Here is a 16,458-nt window from a genome sequence, read left to right on the forward strand (position 1 = left end):
AGTGATGTGGAAAATATGATGCCCCGAATAGGTTATATTCGAAAACGAGTGTTCCAAGATGATATTTCCACGCAAAAAAAAGAGGGAATCGAAGGACGGGCTATTCAATCAAGCTGGAAGTTACTAGATTTAAGGGTTGGAAATCAAATTATCAATAAAAGGCACTTGCCGTAAGCGACTGAAATATTCTTTAAAATAACGAGGAATCAGTCAAGATGATCGAAATAACATTGCAAACCACTTAAAATCGTATGCTATTGTTGAAGAAATGGCGTGTCAAACGTTGGAGATCATGAAAAGTTCAAGGTCATGGAGGGATCGCCAAATGATTTCAACTCACTAACATTTTATTGATTTTTACCTCATCGCGTACTTTCGTTGATTTCCAATGATTCGTCGCGTTATTTCGTGATTCAGTCCGACCTAGAAATCACTGAAAACCGCCTAGAAGGCTCGGAAATCATTGGATAACAAGGGTAACATTGGAAATCATTCGGTACACGTATCGTCACGAATTCTGCGTCGACCAATTTTTTGGCCAAGTCTGTTACGTCGGTAATGCAGATTCTGCATTACCAGCGTCCAATGAAAATCCCACGATATAATATAAATCAATATCAATCGATCGAAATCAATGCTAATGAATTGGAATCATTGCGTTTGATTTACAAATGAACGGCCCCTCGAAATTGAAAGGAAGGAAAGGAAGGAAACAGCACTAATGATTGGGTCGTCAGGTATATTATTTGTATAACAAAACTTACCATTTCGTTGCGGGGGTATATTTTGAATAACAAGTAAGTCTCGCGTCCGCGTTGGACTCGGCCACTCCACCTTCGCCTTCGCTTCCGCCACCGCCTCCGAATCAGATTAATCCCAGAGCCGTAGATCTGCCTAAGCCTCCTCTCACTCACCATCCCTGAACTTGTCGACTTCCGATTCCGTCTCAACAACACGGAGTAAAGCTGCATCTGCACACAGACAAACATTCCAACATGACATCATCTTTTTCTTCCTAATCAATTTTCACCTCTCCGGTGCATATATCGATATTATTCAATTGTAGTAGTATGTATATATATATTATATATATATATTTTTTTAACTTCTCGTTTCTTTCATCAACTTGGAGTTAGTCAGGCCGCAATTTGTTGTGTGGTAAGCAAAAAGGTTATATCGACTAGCTGTGTGCGTATTTTTTTTTTTCTCTTTTCTAATTTTTATATTTATTCTATATGTATTTTTTTTTTTTTTTTTTGCGAATCTCTTTTTTTCTTCATTTTTTAAGGGTGGAAAACAAATGTACATACATAGATTTTACACGTCGTGTATGTATTCCGGTTTTTCTGATCGTAATAAATTTTTTATTTTTTTCTTTTCTATCTTTTGCTGCTGTATTCGACTTTTGCGACGTGCACATACATATGTACGCATAAACATACATACATACATACAGTGGATAAATGGTGATATATAATTAACGTAGATATGTATGTATGTACGTATGAATACGTTGAGAATTGTTTTTGTTTTTTTTTTTCGCCCTCGGATTTCGAAATCGATATTTATATACGATATATATATATATATATACGGTAGAAGTGGTTGACTGAATGTTTGTCTGTGAGTGCTCTGGTAGCCCTTGCAACGGTATAAGGCAGTGATCGTTACGTATTTATACATATTATTATCATTTTCTTTCTATCAATACGTATTTAGACTTGTTGTTTTTTCATGTGAAAAACACATGGTTTTGTTTTTTTTATTTATTTTTTTTTCTACTATTGAAGATTTTTTTTTTTTGTTTGTTAACCTTTGATCGTGGTCGATGGTTGCAGGTGCATGGAGGGTCCGGCAGATCTACGGCGTATGTGTGACTGACGTTGTGACGTAGGTAGTTAAGAGGTATGTGATACATATATCTATCTACCTATCAATCTATCTTTTTTGTGGCTATAATATTAACATGTGAATATATCTGTTCCAATCACAAAATTTAAATATACATATCTAATATAATGTCGTTATAGTAACGTTATTTTCGTACAAACGATTACTACTGTATAATATTCAATAATTTCTCAACAACTCAATGGTATTAAATTCAGGTACGTTTTCACACAATACTAATCATCCAAGTCGTCTACGTCGTTTACAGTTGTCGTTATCTTCAAAATGTTACTACTATACATCGGCCTCTTATTTCTCTCGCCGTTTCTCTTGCTCTCGCATGTTTTTTTTTTTTTTTTTTTTTTTTTTTCATCCCCTACTAACGCGTTTGAAACTGCTGTAATACTGTGGTTAATAAACGTCTACGCCATCATATCTGTATCACGTGAAAATTTTTTCTCATACTTTACTCTTGCATACGCAGAAAAAAAAGGAACAAAGAATCTACGTCGACGTGTAGCAAAAAGCAGATTTTTTTTCGAGACAATTAAATACGTTGTATGTTAAGGAAAAAAAATTTTTTAAAAATGAATCATGCCACAGGCTAACCTACGTTTACGTACCTATTGTATATATACCTATTACCTATGTATGCATACTGTAGGCATAATAATTCAGCGTACTACTGCAATAATTGATCTATTCATTCGACAATGATGACACAGAGAGCCGAGAGCCAGCTGTAATATAAGAGGCGACGAAGCGGGTATAAAGCTATATGACATATCCGGTTGTTACAGTTATTGGGATAAAACAACGCATACTGTTCACGTACTTTAGATATATATATATATATAGTAACAAGTGACGAAAATATTGTTTGTTAAAAGTCAGTTCTCGTTCTTGTCATTAGTTTACGATGTATGATATTATATGCGTTATCTCCAGGAATGATGAGTTAGTTTTGCTGTTGATATAACAATATGTTTGTTGTACAACATTATATTTCACGATCTTTGCTGCATTTTTATGTTCAATGTTCATATTAAAATATATTATCAAGTTAGGTTTTCATAGTCACAAAGGCGGGGGATGCAGTGTGCTGTTTTATTTTTCTATATTTTTCTTTCTGTATGCATATGTTGTATATTTTTATATATATAGTATATATATATATACATGGTCGTTGTTTTTGTTGTTGTTGTTGTTGTTGTTGTTGTTGTTACTGTTGTTGTCGATGTTGTTGTGGCAGATACGGTTGTTCTTTGATTCCATTGACTCGCACAGTACCTATTATATACTATATATTGTGCACACATGCGATTCAGGGCCGAAATCTTCCTCACAATCAGTAATGTCGTACTGTTCAGAATTTGTTCCATTTGTTGTTGTGTTTTATTTTCTTGTCATTATTGTATTTTTTTATTTTTATGTTTTGTCATATGCAGTAGTAACTGTGTCGTATCTTGTATTCTTATTTTTATCGATTCATTTTTTGGCGGTGCTTTGGGAGCTGTGCGGACAGTTTATTTTATAAACGGATAACGTTTTTTTTTTTTCATTTGGTTAATGTTGTTGTTGTTGTTGTTGTTGTTGTTGTTGTTGTTGTTTTTCTCATGTGATTTCCAAGACAAAGTTGGGGTGACGGATAGTCAATGTTCTTCAAACAATCATCACGATACACGTGTATGTATAGGATGGTTTTATGTCACACACACGACACATAAATAAAACACGAATCAGCGAAAAAATGGTGAATTTGATTTTTGTTTGTTTGCCTGTTTTGTTTTTTCATTGATAAACAAACTGCTAAAAATTGTCGTGTAAAATAGAATGTATATACACTGGCATATACGTGTAAAATTTGTACGTACTTTCGTGTAAATATCCTTTTGATTCGAGTCACATTATCTTCGCACGAATTGCTGTACATATGATATATTATTGCTGTATGTACTCGAAACTAAACACGTTGAAGATACTTGGAACGTTTCAAACTGTGTTTAAACGTAGGTTATGAACGCGTATTATCGTAATAGAAAATTCATAAATAATTATCATGGTCACTGTCATGAAAATAATTACACAATAATCATTCGTGCAATTTCCGAACGTGTACTTGTGTCACACTTAAGTGATAATAGATAGTAATTGTATACTGAATGCAACAAAATAAAAAAAAAAAAACAACAACAAAAAAACGAACAAATACATATATCATTATACGACAGAAGGGCGGGAAAGGTGAGCGTACACGTTTCAAAAAAGCTAAACACATTCGATCGATCATAAGCAAATACACGTAAATATTGAGCCAGATGGATATTCACAAACATGTTGAACGACAATTATATTAACGAAGTGTGCAATCGTGAACAGGAGAGAATAATAGAAAATTATTGCCCCTCCCTTCTCCCTCCGCAGTACCGCGACAAAATTGGAATTTGCAACTGTTGGACGACCACACGTTGCAAAAGAATTCCTCCATTTTCATTTGGTATGCGAAAAATTCTTAGGCGAATTTTGAAGGTGGGAAAACGATGATATAATATTAAGTCAAAAACTAATGAGGCTGAATTTAGTAACGTTAAAGCAACGAAAAATCAAGGGAAAAATCGTTATTGCGCAATTTTAGAATAACTTTCAAGGTGTCTGTTTATGAAAATAAGAGTATGTTTTGTTTACGATGGTTTACTAAATTTCAGATATTCGTAAAGATGCGAAGTAACGATTTTTCCTAAACATGCATTATTACCCTAACGTTACTAATTTCATAGTTATAAAAACTAGAATGAAGCAATTCACAGACTGCATGGATTTTGTAGAGTGAGGAGAATCCCAAGATCTACGATGCGAAGATTATAAGCGGTGTAAGAAATCTCTGCAGATGTTGCAGTTTGCGAGGTTGACGCAATGATAAAAGTATAAAAAAATCAAATGCAGCCGCTGCTACCGCGAAATTTGTTGGGTTGGAATTAATTTTGGATTTTTACTTTTTGTACACCATTCCCCAAGTTTTCTATTTCGTGAATTGAAGTAAGTGAATTTTAAGTACATTTTTTTTCTACGCGTTAACGTTTATCAGCCAATCTACCAACTTGACTTAAAACATTATTTACCTTAGAATGAATTTCACATTCGGAAAGATCATGCTTTTTTACCTAAAAAATACATCAGCTCGTACGTTTCGACGACAGAAAGTGATGAAGATTCGAAAACGTGATAAAATTCATCAGCATACTTCTCGCAAATGGTGAGGTTTGGAAGCCGAATAATAGAATCATTTTCATATTTAAATATACCCTGTAACATATGCAAATTGTAGTCAAATCGAATCTTAAACGCTGAAAAGCTGGCCGAAAGTTGATCGATCAGCCGATGATGCTCATAAGTACTCTGATTGTGAGAAAATGCTGTGGTAACGCTTGCTATTTAAACAGCTAATCGATGCTATGCGCAACTATAGTAGCTGTAATGATTATGAATTATATTGACAAATACTTGTAAATGTAGGAACCGATACCATTTATGTAGTAGCGGGTACTATGCAGCCACATAATTACCGTTACTGTACAATATAGTAACCATTACTATGGGCGCTTAATAACAGATACTATGCGAAGTTACGTAACTGGTACTATAGTACATTGTGTTCGTCACTATTGAATACCTGATTGGGTTTACTATTCACCATAGAACAGACCACACTGATAGAAATTTGTAGTTCCGGTTACCGCTCGGTCCTTAACTATTTTCATTTTTTACCACAATCGAAAAATATAGTTCTACGTAAAAAATGAAAATTAGTTTTCTAGCTGTTATCGGAAAGTCTAGTATCCGTTGCTATTCTTTCTCATTACGATCACTGTTGCTATATTTTCTTGTAACTGTTGCGAAAATTTAATGCGTGTGCAACAATAAATTGATGTTAAAGCCTATTATTTAACCAAAAAAGTAGAGTAAACCGAACGAACTGATTCTGCGTTGCAATGGCCAAAAAAGGACAGACAATAACGCAAAAGGGTTACGCGTACCTCGTTTTTCGTAATTCCAACTATATTCAAACAATTTTTTAACGATGCATGTTTTACTGAATTTTTCTAGTTACTGTAACAAATAAAATTTTTCTCAGTGCACCATTTTTATTTAAAAATCCAACTTTGGAATTCGATTAATCCTTTTTTAATGAAAAATTTGGAATAAAAGTCGACGGTCTTTTTGTTTTAGGTATGTAATCTCTGAATCTTTGACTGAAGATTTGTAAAGGCGATCGCGCTCATTGGTCTTTGTGAGCCAGGAAAGTTCCATGTCATCGACAAGCTGCATTTTTCTCTAATTCTCTGGTCGCCATCGTGATAGGGAATCTCGGCAGATTATTTATTCACAGCATGGTATACGGTATTATAGTTTTCAAGACTATGTGCAAAGTTTCGAGAATTATGTCGATAGTCTAACCGCTACTACGTGAATATGGTATCAACTACCATGTGACCATGGTAAAAGTTACTAACAATAAGCATATTACGTAGTAACCGTTACTTGGTTTACATAGTTTAGAGCACCAAAATGGCAAAATCTGTCACTCATTTTGCTATGTTTCTTTGGTTACCGTAGCTATAATTTTAGTTACCGTTTGAATAAAATTTGCTCACTGCCCAAACTCCAACGTCGTGAAGATTTTACGAAAGCCAATACCGTTCGTTAAGAGGGTGCCCCAGTCGATTTCAACGTTGTCGTATATATCTCCAAACATCGAAATCCATGTATCTCAAACGAAAACACCCCGATAAATTTTTATTTCTGCGTGAAATGAAAATGTATCGGAGTGTTTTTGTTCAGGATTGCATATGGAATCTGGCTGTTGAGCCAATTTTCGCGTATGAGATAAGTGCACTTCGATATTTGGAGATACGTGCGTCAACATCGAAATCGACCAGGCACCCCCTTAATGTTTTATAGAATAAAGAAAAACAATGAATCGAAAGACGAATCTAGTTATATTTTTTTCACCATACGCTCTTTCATGTATGAATACATCTAACGTATATCGAAAAAAGTTTTCATTGGGTAGTTTTCAAACCGTCCGTCCGTGTAATGGAGAGTTAGCGTAGAGGCAACCCTTTCACGATCAATGCATTCGAGTGAACTGTAGGTAGTTACGTACAGACGTATGTAAAGATATGGTGCATTCCGTGCCAAATCTCCTTATCAACTCCAAAGTGCAGTTATCGAATCGTTATTAATCGTTTACAAATTTGCTGGAAAAATTGAGTAAAATTAATAACTTCCGCTGTAACAACACAGATATTTCTCATTAATGACTGTGAGGATTATTTCAATTGTAAAAGTGAAAAAAATTCGCTATTGAAACGATAAGGGAAATTGATTTTTGCTGTAATATACGAAGATTATAGATCAATCTTCAACGAGATGAAAGTAAATCGCGTATGCAAGATCGTAATATATCGTGGAGATGAAACATCCGGAAAGCAAATTTCGTACGATGAAAATATTTTCTATTTACACAGACCAAAGAAGAATATGCCGCGGCAAGAATGTCGAGTAAAAATTTCATATTCACGATTTATCAACAATTTTGATAACAGCAGTGTGAAATCGAATGTCACGAAAAAAAAAACAACAACTCTACCAGTATTTACGTGTTGTTTTGTTAAATCAATGCTAAGATCAGAGACAAAATTTAAGTTGGCAAGATCAACGTGACGAAAGACGTGCAAGATGAACGAGTTGAGCTTTCAAGAAAAAATTTAAAAAAAAATACAATTATATTTTTCTGCAAGATATATTTTACTTACGATTAATTTCAAAACAATTCTCAAGTTACGTAATAACGATTTTTTCCAAAAAAATATCGTTACATCAACCTTGCGACCTTCAAGCTCGTAATCGGAGAGGATGCATATAAAGGGTCTCCAGCTACACGTTCGACAGTCTGCCGGAATGCCCCATATGTATATATATACTATATACGTATAACTCGTAGAGGTAACCAGTAATAATTCTATGTAATTAAACCGCGACCTGTCCATGGCGGAGGATGAGGAGGATGAGGATGAGGATGAGGAAGAGGAGGAGAGCGATTTCATTTACGTAGGTGTGCACGTATACATGTATATACTTGGACCGCCCATATATAACAAACATAGGTAGGTGGGTAGGTACAGTCCATGCACATGAACGATAAATTCCGGAGTTCGATTTTCCACTCAATTTCCGCATAGCTCGTATATGTATACGTTATATATCCCGTTATACCCATCCCCTGCATCCCTCCTCCCGCCATGCCGTCATATGGTATCAGACTATGTATATAATATTTATATCTAGGTGAAACTGGGTGGGTTACACAGGTGTATTATATATATATATATATATATAATATGATGATTTGATTTTATAGATGATTTTATGCATATTATATGTATATCAGGGTGTTTCGCTAGAAAGAAACCTCTTTTTTACCCCACCGGGAAAACTGGCCGCAGGCTATATTTTGAAGTTCAATTTTTAAAGGTCACTCACGAAATTCCAAGTTTTACCATTTAAATGACGACGGGGAAGAAGCTGGGTTTTTTCTCCAATTTTTACCACTTGCATCAGCCAAATTTCATGATGGGGCCTTCATATTGGAAGCATTTTTTAGGGTATTCATTGAATGTCCTACAAAAGCGTGTCATTTAAGTTTTTGTTGCAAGGTCAATAGTTGAACCACTTGAAGACGTTCAAAAATGAATTTTTACATCAAACCAACTTTCGAGGTCAAAGTTTATATAAATTTTCAACCACGTAAGCTACGTGTTTCGCCGAATGAATCATTTTGTATCGAACTCAAGTTTTTACAAAATCCTTTCAGAATCAAGTCGGTATCATGAAATACAGCTGAGTGGTAATGATTGAAAATAAAAAATCATATTTTCTCGATGTTGTTTAATTGGGATAAATTATAATTCCGAGATCGACCTTTCAAAATTATATTTATGATCTAATCTCCGGTGCGGATTTTTGTTTTTTTTTTTTTTTTGTTTTCGTATCGTACAAGTTCTTTACGTGCGAGCGCAAAAAATGTTTGCTTCTAATCAAAATTCTCTAATACATAATTACGTAAAAAAAAACAAGTAAATCACGACGGAGATGGGGATAGAAAAAAATCCTTTCCCTCCGCCTCTTTAGTTCTTTTCTCATTTTATTATTCTAATCCAGAGTTAGCGATATACGATACTTATATCGATACCTATTAGGGTGTATCGAAAAACTACGTTTTGCTAATTTCGACACGGACTAGTATGAAAAAGTTCAGTCTTGAAAAAAAAAAAAAGTGGTTTCAAGGAGAACATTTTTGGTTAATAGTTTCTACTCGAGCAAACGGTTTTAAATTTCAAAATTTCTCTAATACAGCCAAACGTTCCTGAATATAGTAAGGAAAACAAGAAAAGTCAATACTGGTATGTTTTTTTTCCAATAGATATCCGTAGAGGAGTGAAATTGGAATTTGACTGGCTTACCCCCCCCCCCCCCCCCCCCCCCCGCTCTTGCGGTAAATGCCAGGATCAGGATTCGAATAGGAGTAAATGAAGATAAAATTGACACATTCGTCATTAAAACCTGCACTGATGTCGTTTACATAAATAAATGCATTAAAAAAAAAGAAAGGATTTTGAGGTCATGTCCTTATTCTCATATTAAAATCCTTCCTCACACATTTAGGAAAAAATCCAAAAATCTCAACGTTGCCTGCAACATTTGACCACTTGGGGGCTAAAAAAAAAATATCCCAGTATTGACTTTTCCCATTTTCCTAAGTATATTCAGGAACATTTGGCTGTACTAAACCGTTTGCTCAAGTTGAAAATATAAACTAAAAACGTTCTCCTTGAAATCACTTTATTTTTTTTTTTTGTCAAGAGCGAAATTTTCCACACTAGTCCGTGTCGAAATTCGAAAAAATTGGTTTTACCATACACCCTGATACCTATGTAGACGAGTTCAAATCAGTATGTATTTATGATACAAATACGTACAGACCGACGGTGAGTTACTTCAACTATTATTTATACCTATCCATTCGAAGCCAGAGATATATAGACAAATCGGTATAATGTACCCGGGTACTACATTCGAATAATACACAGGTAAATACGTTGTATGTACGCATACGAATTCGTATACATATACATTATACACGTATTTACCAATTTACGGATGGACGGATACGGCGTCATTACCGCTCATCTTTTCGGTTTGATTGCAAACCGGAATTTTGCTGGCTATACGTACGTATGGAGTAAAAATCGAAAGGCATATTATCCGTGCTGTAAACGGTATTTAACTACATCTTCTCAACTTACGAATAATAACGATTCGATTAAATTCTCAAGGTGCGATCATCGCGTAATAACGCTGAACGAACAGCGCCGATTTTTGGCCGACTAGCCTCCTTGATCTATACGCGGTTCCTAACCAACATAGCGAGACAAGACGAAAAAAGACGAGACAGAACAAGACCGATCGAGTTCGTTATGCAATGTGAATCACGAGAGCAAGTCCCTCGTCGGATTTTGACCGTAGCGCGTCTGTCGAGCGCTCTTTACGGTCTAGCGATCCCGTTTCTCTGAACCACGCGGTAGTTTTGCCAGAACTAAATTGCTGGCTTGCATACCTGGGTAGAGAATAAAAACGTGTCCTCGAAACAATAAGTTAGTTCGGTCGTTCGATGAGCAGGTGAAACGACGTATAATAAGTATCTTGTGACACAATGAGGGTAGGAGAGACATCCGTCATCATTTTTTTTTTTTTTTTTTTTGCAACGAATTTGGACCATTAAACACTGTCAAAAATTTTTTGTCAAACTTCGCACGACACGAAAGTCGACCGTAACTTTCTTGCAAAGATTCAGAACCTGCATGTTTAAATTTTTCTCTATCTGAAATACGTGCAAAGTTCGTACATATATGTATACTTCAAGTAAAAATCTGTGCGAACAAATTTAATTCCAACATTTGAAGATACCTGTATACTTAAATAAAAGTATGAGCAATATATACAGGTTTGTACGAATTTCGTGCGATTTGTGCAGTAAATGATGAGAAGGATAAAATTGATATCAAATCGGTGTACACAAATAACCGTTCCGATATCTCACTGCTGTGAATTGAGATACATTCTTCGATTAAAAACAAATTAGCGGACAAATATCCGTAGAAATAATTTAATAAAAAAAAAATAACACACAATAAACTGCAACGCGTAAGAATATGTTATACGTATATACACACATATGTACGATGCACATGATACACGCAAACACGTATTACATGCTGCAAAATTGGAAGACGCCCAATGTAATTCTTGTGGGCGTAGCCAAGACCAATTAGCCGAAACCGTAAGATATATCAACGCGAGTTTTTGAGTGACAAGACGTCAAGCTGGCTGTAATTGGAACGCATATCTCTACCGGCTGTTAGATGACGCCATTATTACGGATACCTCTTCCTCCTGCCCCTCTTCCGTTTTTTTTCAAGTCTTTTATCCCATAATTATACTCCTTTCTTCTCAATCTCCTGCATGCCGAATCGATATCTGTTGTTATATATACCCAGTACATAGCTGTTCTTCGGGTTTCGAGACGACTTCACTTTATAGGTAGGTCCATGGAAACATAGGTGTAATGGACCATGGAGAGTACACGAGGGGACCCGAACACCATTTAAACAAATAGCTGTCTGAAATAAGACGGCCCTGGTGTTTCGCACGCATCAAAGACAAATATACGTCAAACTGGAACCGCCACATTCGAAAATCGATAATTCTCCTATGGAATAATTAAAGGCTCTAATTTTAAATTAAATGCTCTGCGTTTTTTTTTTAAACCTGTGGCGGTGCCACCTCGCAATAAACCTGGAACCACCGTGTCAAAATAAGGCGATCGGAAAATCCGTATGCAGAACATTTTTTGAAAGCCACCCCTTGGTGAGAACACCCCCCGAACTCGAAAAATCGGTGTAACTCTGACGGAACAAGTAACAGAATCCTTTAATTCCAGATTAATTTTTACGTCTCTAGGAACCCTGTAACTTGTTCCGTCAAAGACTGCATAGATTTTTCGAGTTCGATGGATATTCCGGCCTGGGATTGGCTTTTAAAAAATATATTATTACAGATTCCTGTAACCTTTAATGACCCTTTAATTCTGGCGAGAAGAGTGTTTGGAAATTCCTTTTCGATCCTGTTGTTTTCCCGTTTGTACCGCCGTTTCTTTCATTTGTACCTCGACTCAAAAAAAGATCAGAGGCGTTTTTTGATTTTTAAAAAAGCCAACTTATCTGTTTTCAAAGATAATCGAATTCCGCCGACGGAGATCGCTTCACGATCGATTGTACCCGTTTGTATTACCTTTCTTTTCGTTTGTACCTTCACCCAAAAACAATTATGCGGTTTTATAATTATTAGCTATAAATGTAACAATCGTACTTTGAAATAACCATACTCAGATTATTTTATTGCTAAAGCTGTTCAGAATAATAAAAGAAGGAGGTAGATTGCGATCTAACCTTGTTAGAACAATGTAGGTTTTGGAACGAGTAAAAGTATTTTAAATGTTAGGTTTTCTAAAAATCAAGAAACGACTTTATATTTTTTGCGTTGAGGTTACAGATGAAAATAATGACTGTACAAATGATTCTGAAGCGACTCCTGTTGGAAAGAAACCAAATTTTCACAAGTAGGATGCAGGTCATTTTTTGAAAACGTCACATCCTTTTTCTGTTCGAAGTACAAACGAACAAAAAAGTGGTAAAAACGAATACAAACAAAGTAAAATCGATATCCGTTTATGATTTTTTTTTTTTTCCAAAGTCGGTTGCCACGTTCACACAGGTGTTTATCTTGAGGTGACACCGCCACAGGTTTAAAAATGATAATAATAATAATTCAATTTGAAAATAGATCAATTAATTGGCCTTTAATTAAAAACCGTAAAAGGGCGAGAAGAAAGAAGGAAAGTCGATATAGCTAGCCCAATTATATGTGGAAAAATTGTACTCGAATACCTGTAATTCCTTCTTACAATTATACGAATTGCGTGTAGTATATGGGACATTGTGTATGATCTATAAGATTAGTTTAGCGGCGACATTCGAGTCGGCACATTGTATACCTATATACAGTGTTAGGTACACAACGAGGTATTATTATAAGACATATAGACATCAAAAGCTGCACACGTTATACAGATAGATACATACAGTATACATACATGTAGTATATAATAAACTAAAAGATAAGAAAAGGCTGTGCGGATATAGACTGCGGACGATGGGTATAACATTATATAGGCTGGTGAGTATATGGATAAGACACGATGTAAGTAACATTGTACTTATATACCGATAGAAACCGGTGAAGCTTAATGTTAGCAGATTGAACGTCCGACTGCGCATGCGCGAGCTTCCTCGGATTTTCACACAGGCTGGCCACCTCACCAAGCTTCAACTGTCAAACGCGGCTTACGAAGGTTACGCAGATGACGCGAATTTTTTTTTCCGTCTCCTTGGCAAACTTTTATTGTAAACTGACTGATGACCGATGACTTCTAAGAGTCGTCATAACTATATGATTTCAATACTCCCCTTGACACGGGAAATTTTTACATCTCACGGTCGGTTTCGAATAAGTTGGCTCCCCTGCCTTGCAGACGAAAATATTGCCGCGGTACGATTTCGTCGACCAATAGGCTTCAATAATGGAATTCGTTATCCATTTAAGGGGAAGAAGAAGAAGAAGAAGAAGAAGAAAAAGAAGAATAAGAGTTCAATTATTTTACGCATGCGCAGTCGGTTACTCAGATTGCTAAATTACACCGTTTTCTCTCGGTATGTGTATGCGGTGAAAGGTATCGGATGGATGTATATATATAAACAGCAACACATATAATGTATACCTATAATCGAAAAAGAAGTAGTGTTGTGAAAGGAAGTGGGAAAAAAAAAAAAAAAAATGAAAAAGGAAAAGGAAATGTACCGTGTGTGTATACATGTACATGTATATGTAAGTGCTCACCTAACGTCGGTGTTGTGTAGTCCCAGCTCTCGGCGTCGTTCTTGTACACGTTCAGTTTGGTAGGCTGTAACAAGAGAAACGAAATACTGTTAGACGAAAATAAATAATACAGAAATCATCATCATCATCATCACCTGGAGCATTAATCCACTCGCGGTCATTGACACGGGCGATATTAACGAGTCAGCGAAAATATGTACAGTATAAAAGTTTTGAACATTCGGAATTTGGATCATTCGATGTAACGGATCAGTCCGAACTGTTCGACGACTCGGGGAATCGTTAGCCGCACCTTGTTTTTATACCATCTAATGCACGTAGCTTCTTCCGATATTCAGCACTTCGCCATTGCTGTCTATGCGTCATTTTGCAAGCGACAGATTTTGAGTGTACGTACAGATTTAAGCACCGCCATCCCTCACCGTCAAAGAAGGCGATCGTGTAATTTCGCCATCTTTGAAACTTCAGAGCGGAGTCGGATTCTTCCAAAAATCATGGCGTTGAAACGATAATTTCACAGTATATGTATTAGCGTCAAGTCTCCCCCTCCAAACTGTCCAAAACTGTCGCGAGAAACATTTTTTTTTTTCCAGTAGGTACCTCATTTCTCCGAGTGATTTCGGTGTTTCAATTAAAATGGGACACCCTGTACACGTGATACGAATTCACTACGTATAACACATCACCCGGTTACCGGTGAATACACATCACACGTATATTATGTATCCTGGGTTAGGCGTATCCATGATTATTTGCGGTGAAATATATGTGTAATTGTCCATACATCGCGCCAAGCTTATACGACGATCATTCTTATATATAACCTATTATATTCGGGCAACGAATAAATACTCATTAAAATTCATTGGAAATTAGTCGTTAATTATTGATAATCGATTTACCCCGTGCTATATCCGTATTATACGTACACGTATATGTATATATGAAGAACGGGTTGTAGATACGTACGGCGAGTGAGTTACCTCGTATATATAGTTCTGACGTCATTTCAGACAGTATCTAATTTGAAACTTTATCGTTACATATGCATGATAATCTCGTCACGTTATAATATATCTACGTCGGAACCAAAAGAGAACAAATGTGTCTTATTGTCAATCATTTTAGAATAGCTTTAGTTCCATTTTCATCATCCCATTTTATAATACTCTGAAAATATTCCAACAACGATAATTTTACCCGTGGAATCATTTCGCAATTAGACTGGCAATTTCTTGCAACAAATAAACATAAACATACGATATTTAACAACAATATCGTATTAAAAGACAATATGCGATTAAGAAACAAGTAATACGTAAATCAAGCGCCAAGTATATGAAATTTAAGACACGTCTCCGATTTATATCTACGCATTTGACGGAAGTAACATTTTTCCCTCGATATACTCATTGTCTTTTCTTATTTATATTCGAACCAAGTTTTCTAGCCCATACTCGCAATTTCTGCTGCTGCTCGGGTGTGTGTATAAAATGAGTATGTAGACGCCGAAGATAGGTACAGTTATAAATTGTTGAGAAGGTGTCTAGAGCCTCGAGGATGGCATTAATATTTTTCTACTGCCCCCAATATAGATATGTAGGGTATGTGAGCGGTACACATGCCCGTATACCCGCAACCAATAAATACGTTGTGTGTGTGTGTGTGTGTGTGTGTGAGAGATATTCAAGGTGTACGTTATACGTGTACGTATACATGCAATATTCCAGTAGAAGAAGAGAATACGGAAAGGAGAGTTTCTCAACTCTCTTTCGCTACTACGTATATGTATACACATAGAGGTATGGTAAGTGCATTACATATCTATAGATTGGGAACACTGCGTGGCAAGCAATCCTGGTAGTTGCTGCCGTTGCAGGGAAGACCCTCAAACTTTATACGTACTACGGTTAATCTTCTTCGCAACCGGCCGTCGTTCGCCGAAGTATAAAATATGTAGGAAAAAACAAAAAAAAATTATTGCATACATGATGTATATGTATATATATATATATATAATACGGAAAAATAAAGGAAAAAATTAAGTTTAAAGGAACTTAGTTACCAAAGAAAGTTATTACATTTCATACCTAATAATTGAACGGTAAAATAATATTTTGCCTTGAATAACGAAGTGTGAAAAATTTTCATAATATTTTGTCACAAGTAAATTTCTAAAAATATGTAAATGAGTAAGCAATAATTCGCTTTTCGAAATGTCGGCACGCTCAATATCTCGAATAATCGTAGTTTTTTGTATAACAATTGTTCTTCACTACGAAAATCAAAACGAAATAAATATTTTTCCTTGGGTATAAAGGTCGGTAATAAAGTAAAAAAAAAATTGTTAATGATAATCACAAAAATTAAAATGACGGAATTATCGAAAATCACTTCCGGAACAAGCAGATTTTTTTGTTTTTTATACTTGTAATATGCATTATGAACATCTCAGAAAATTTTCACCCATTATATAGTTGGGATTTTTATTTT

The 16,458-nt window shown here is 35.6% G+C and overlaps 1 protein-coding gene across 4 annotated transcripts in view; it reads right to left on the reverse strand.

Moving 5' to 3' along the window:
• Positions 1–16,458, reverse strand: part of LOC107219924 (heterogeneous nuclear ribonucleoprotein L) — an 81,486-nt gene that overhangs the window by 17,187 nt on the left and 47,841 nt on the right. For all 4 annotated transcript variants that reach the window (XR_006903160.1, XM_015658287.2, XM_015658286.2 and 1 more), the window contains exon 6: positions 13,966–14,029. Coding sequence is in view for 3 of the 4 variants with exons in the window: in XM_015658287.2 (XP_015513773.1) it covers positions 13,966–14,029 (64 nt within the window). In the remaining variant the exon portion in view is untranslated. The remainder of the gene's footprint in view (positions 1–13,965; positions 14,030–16,458) is intronic.

Source organism: Neodiprion lecontei, chromosome 3 (assembly GCF_021901455.1).
Source record: "Neodiprion lecontei isolate iyNeoLeco1 chromosome 3, iyNeoLeco1.1, whole genome shotgun sequence".
Classification (NCBI taxonomy): Eukaryota; Metazoa; Arthropoda; class Insecta; order Hymenoptera; family Diprionidae; genus Neodiprion; species Neodiprion lecontei.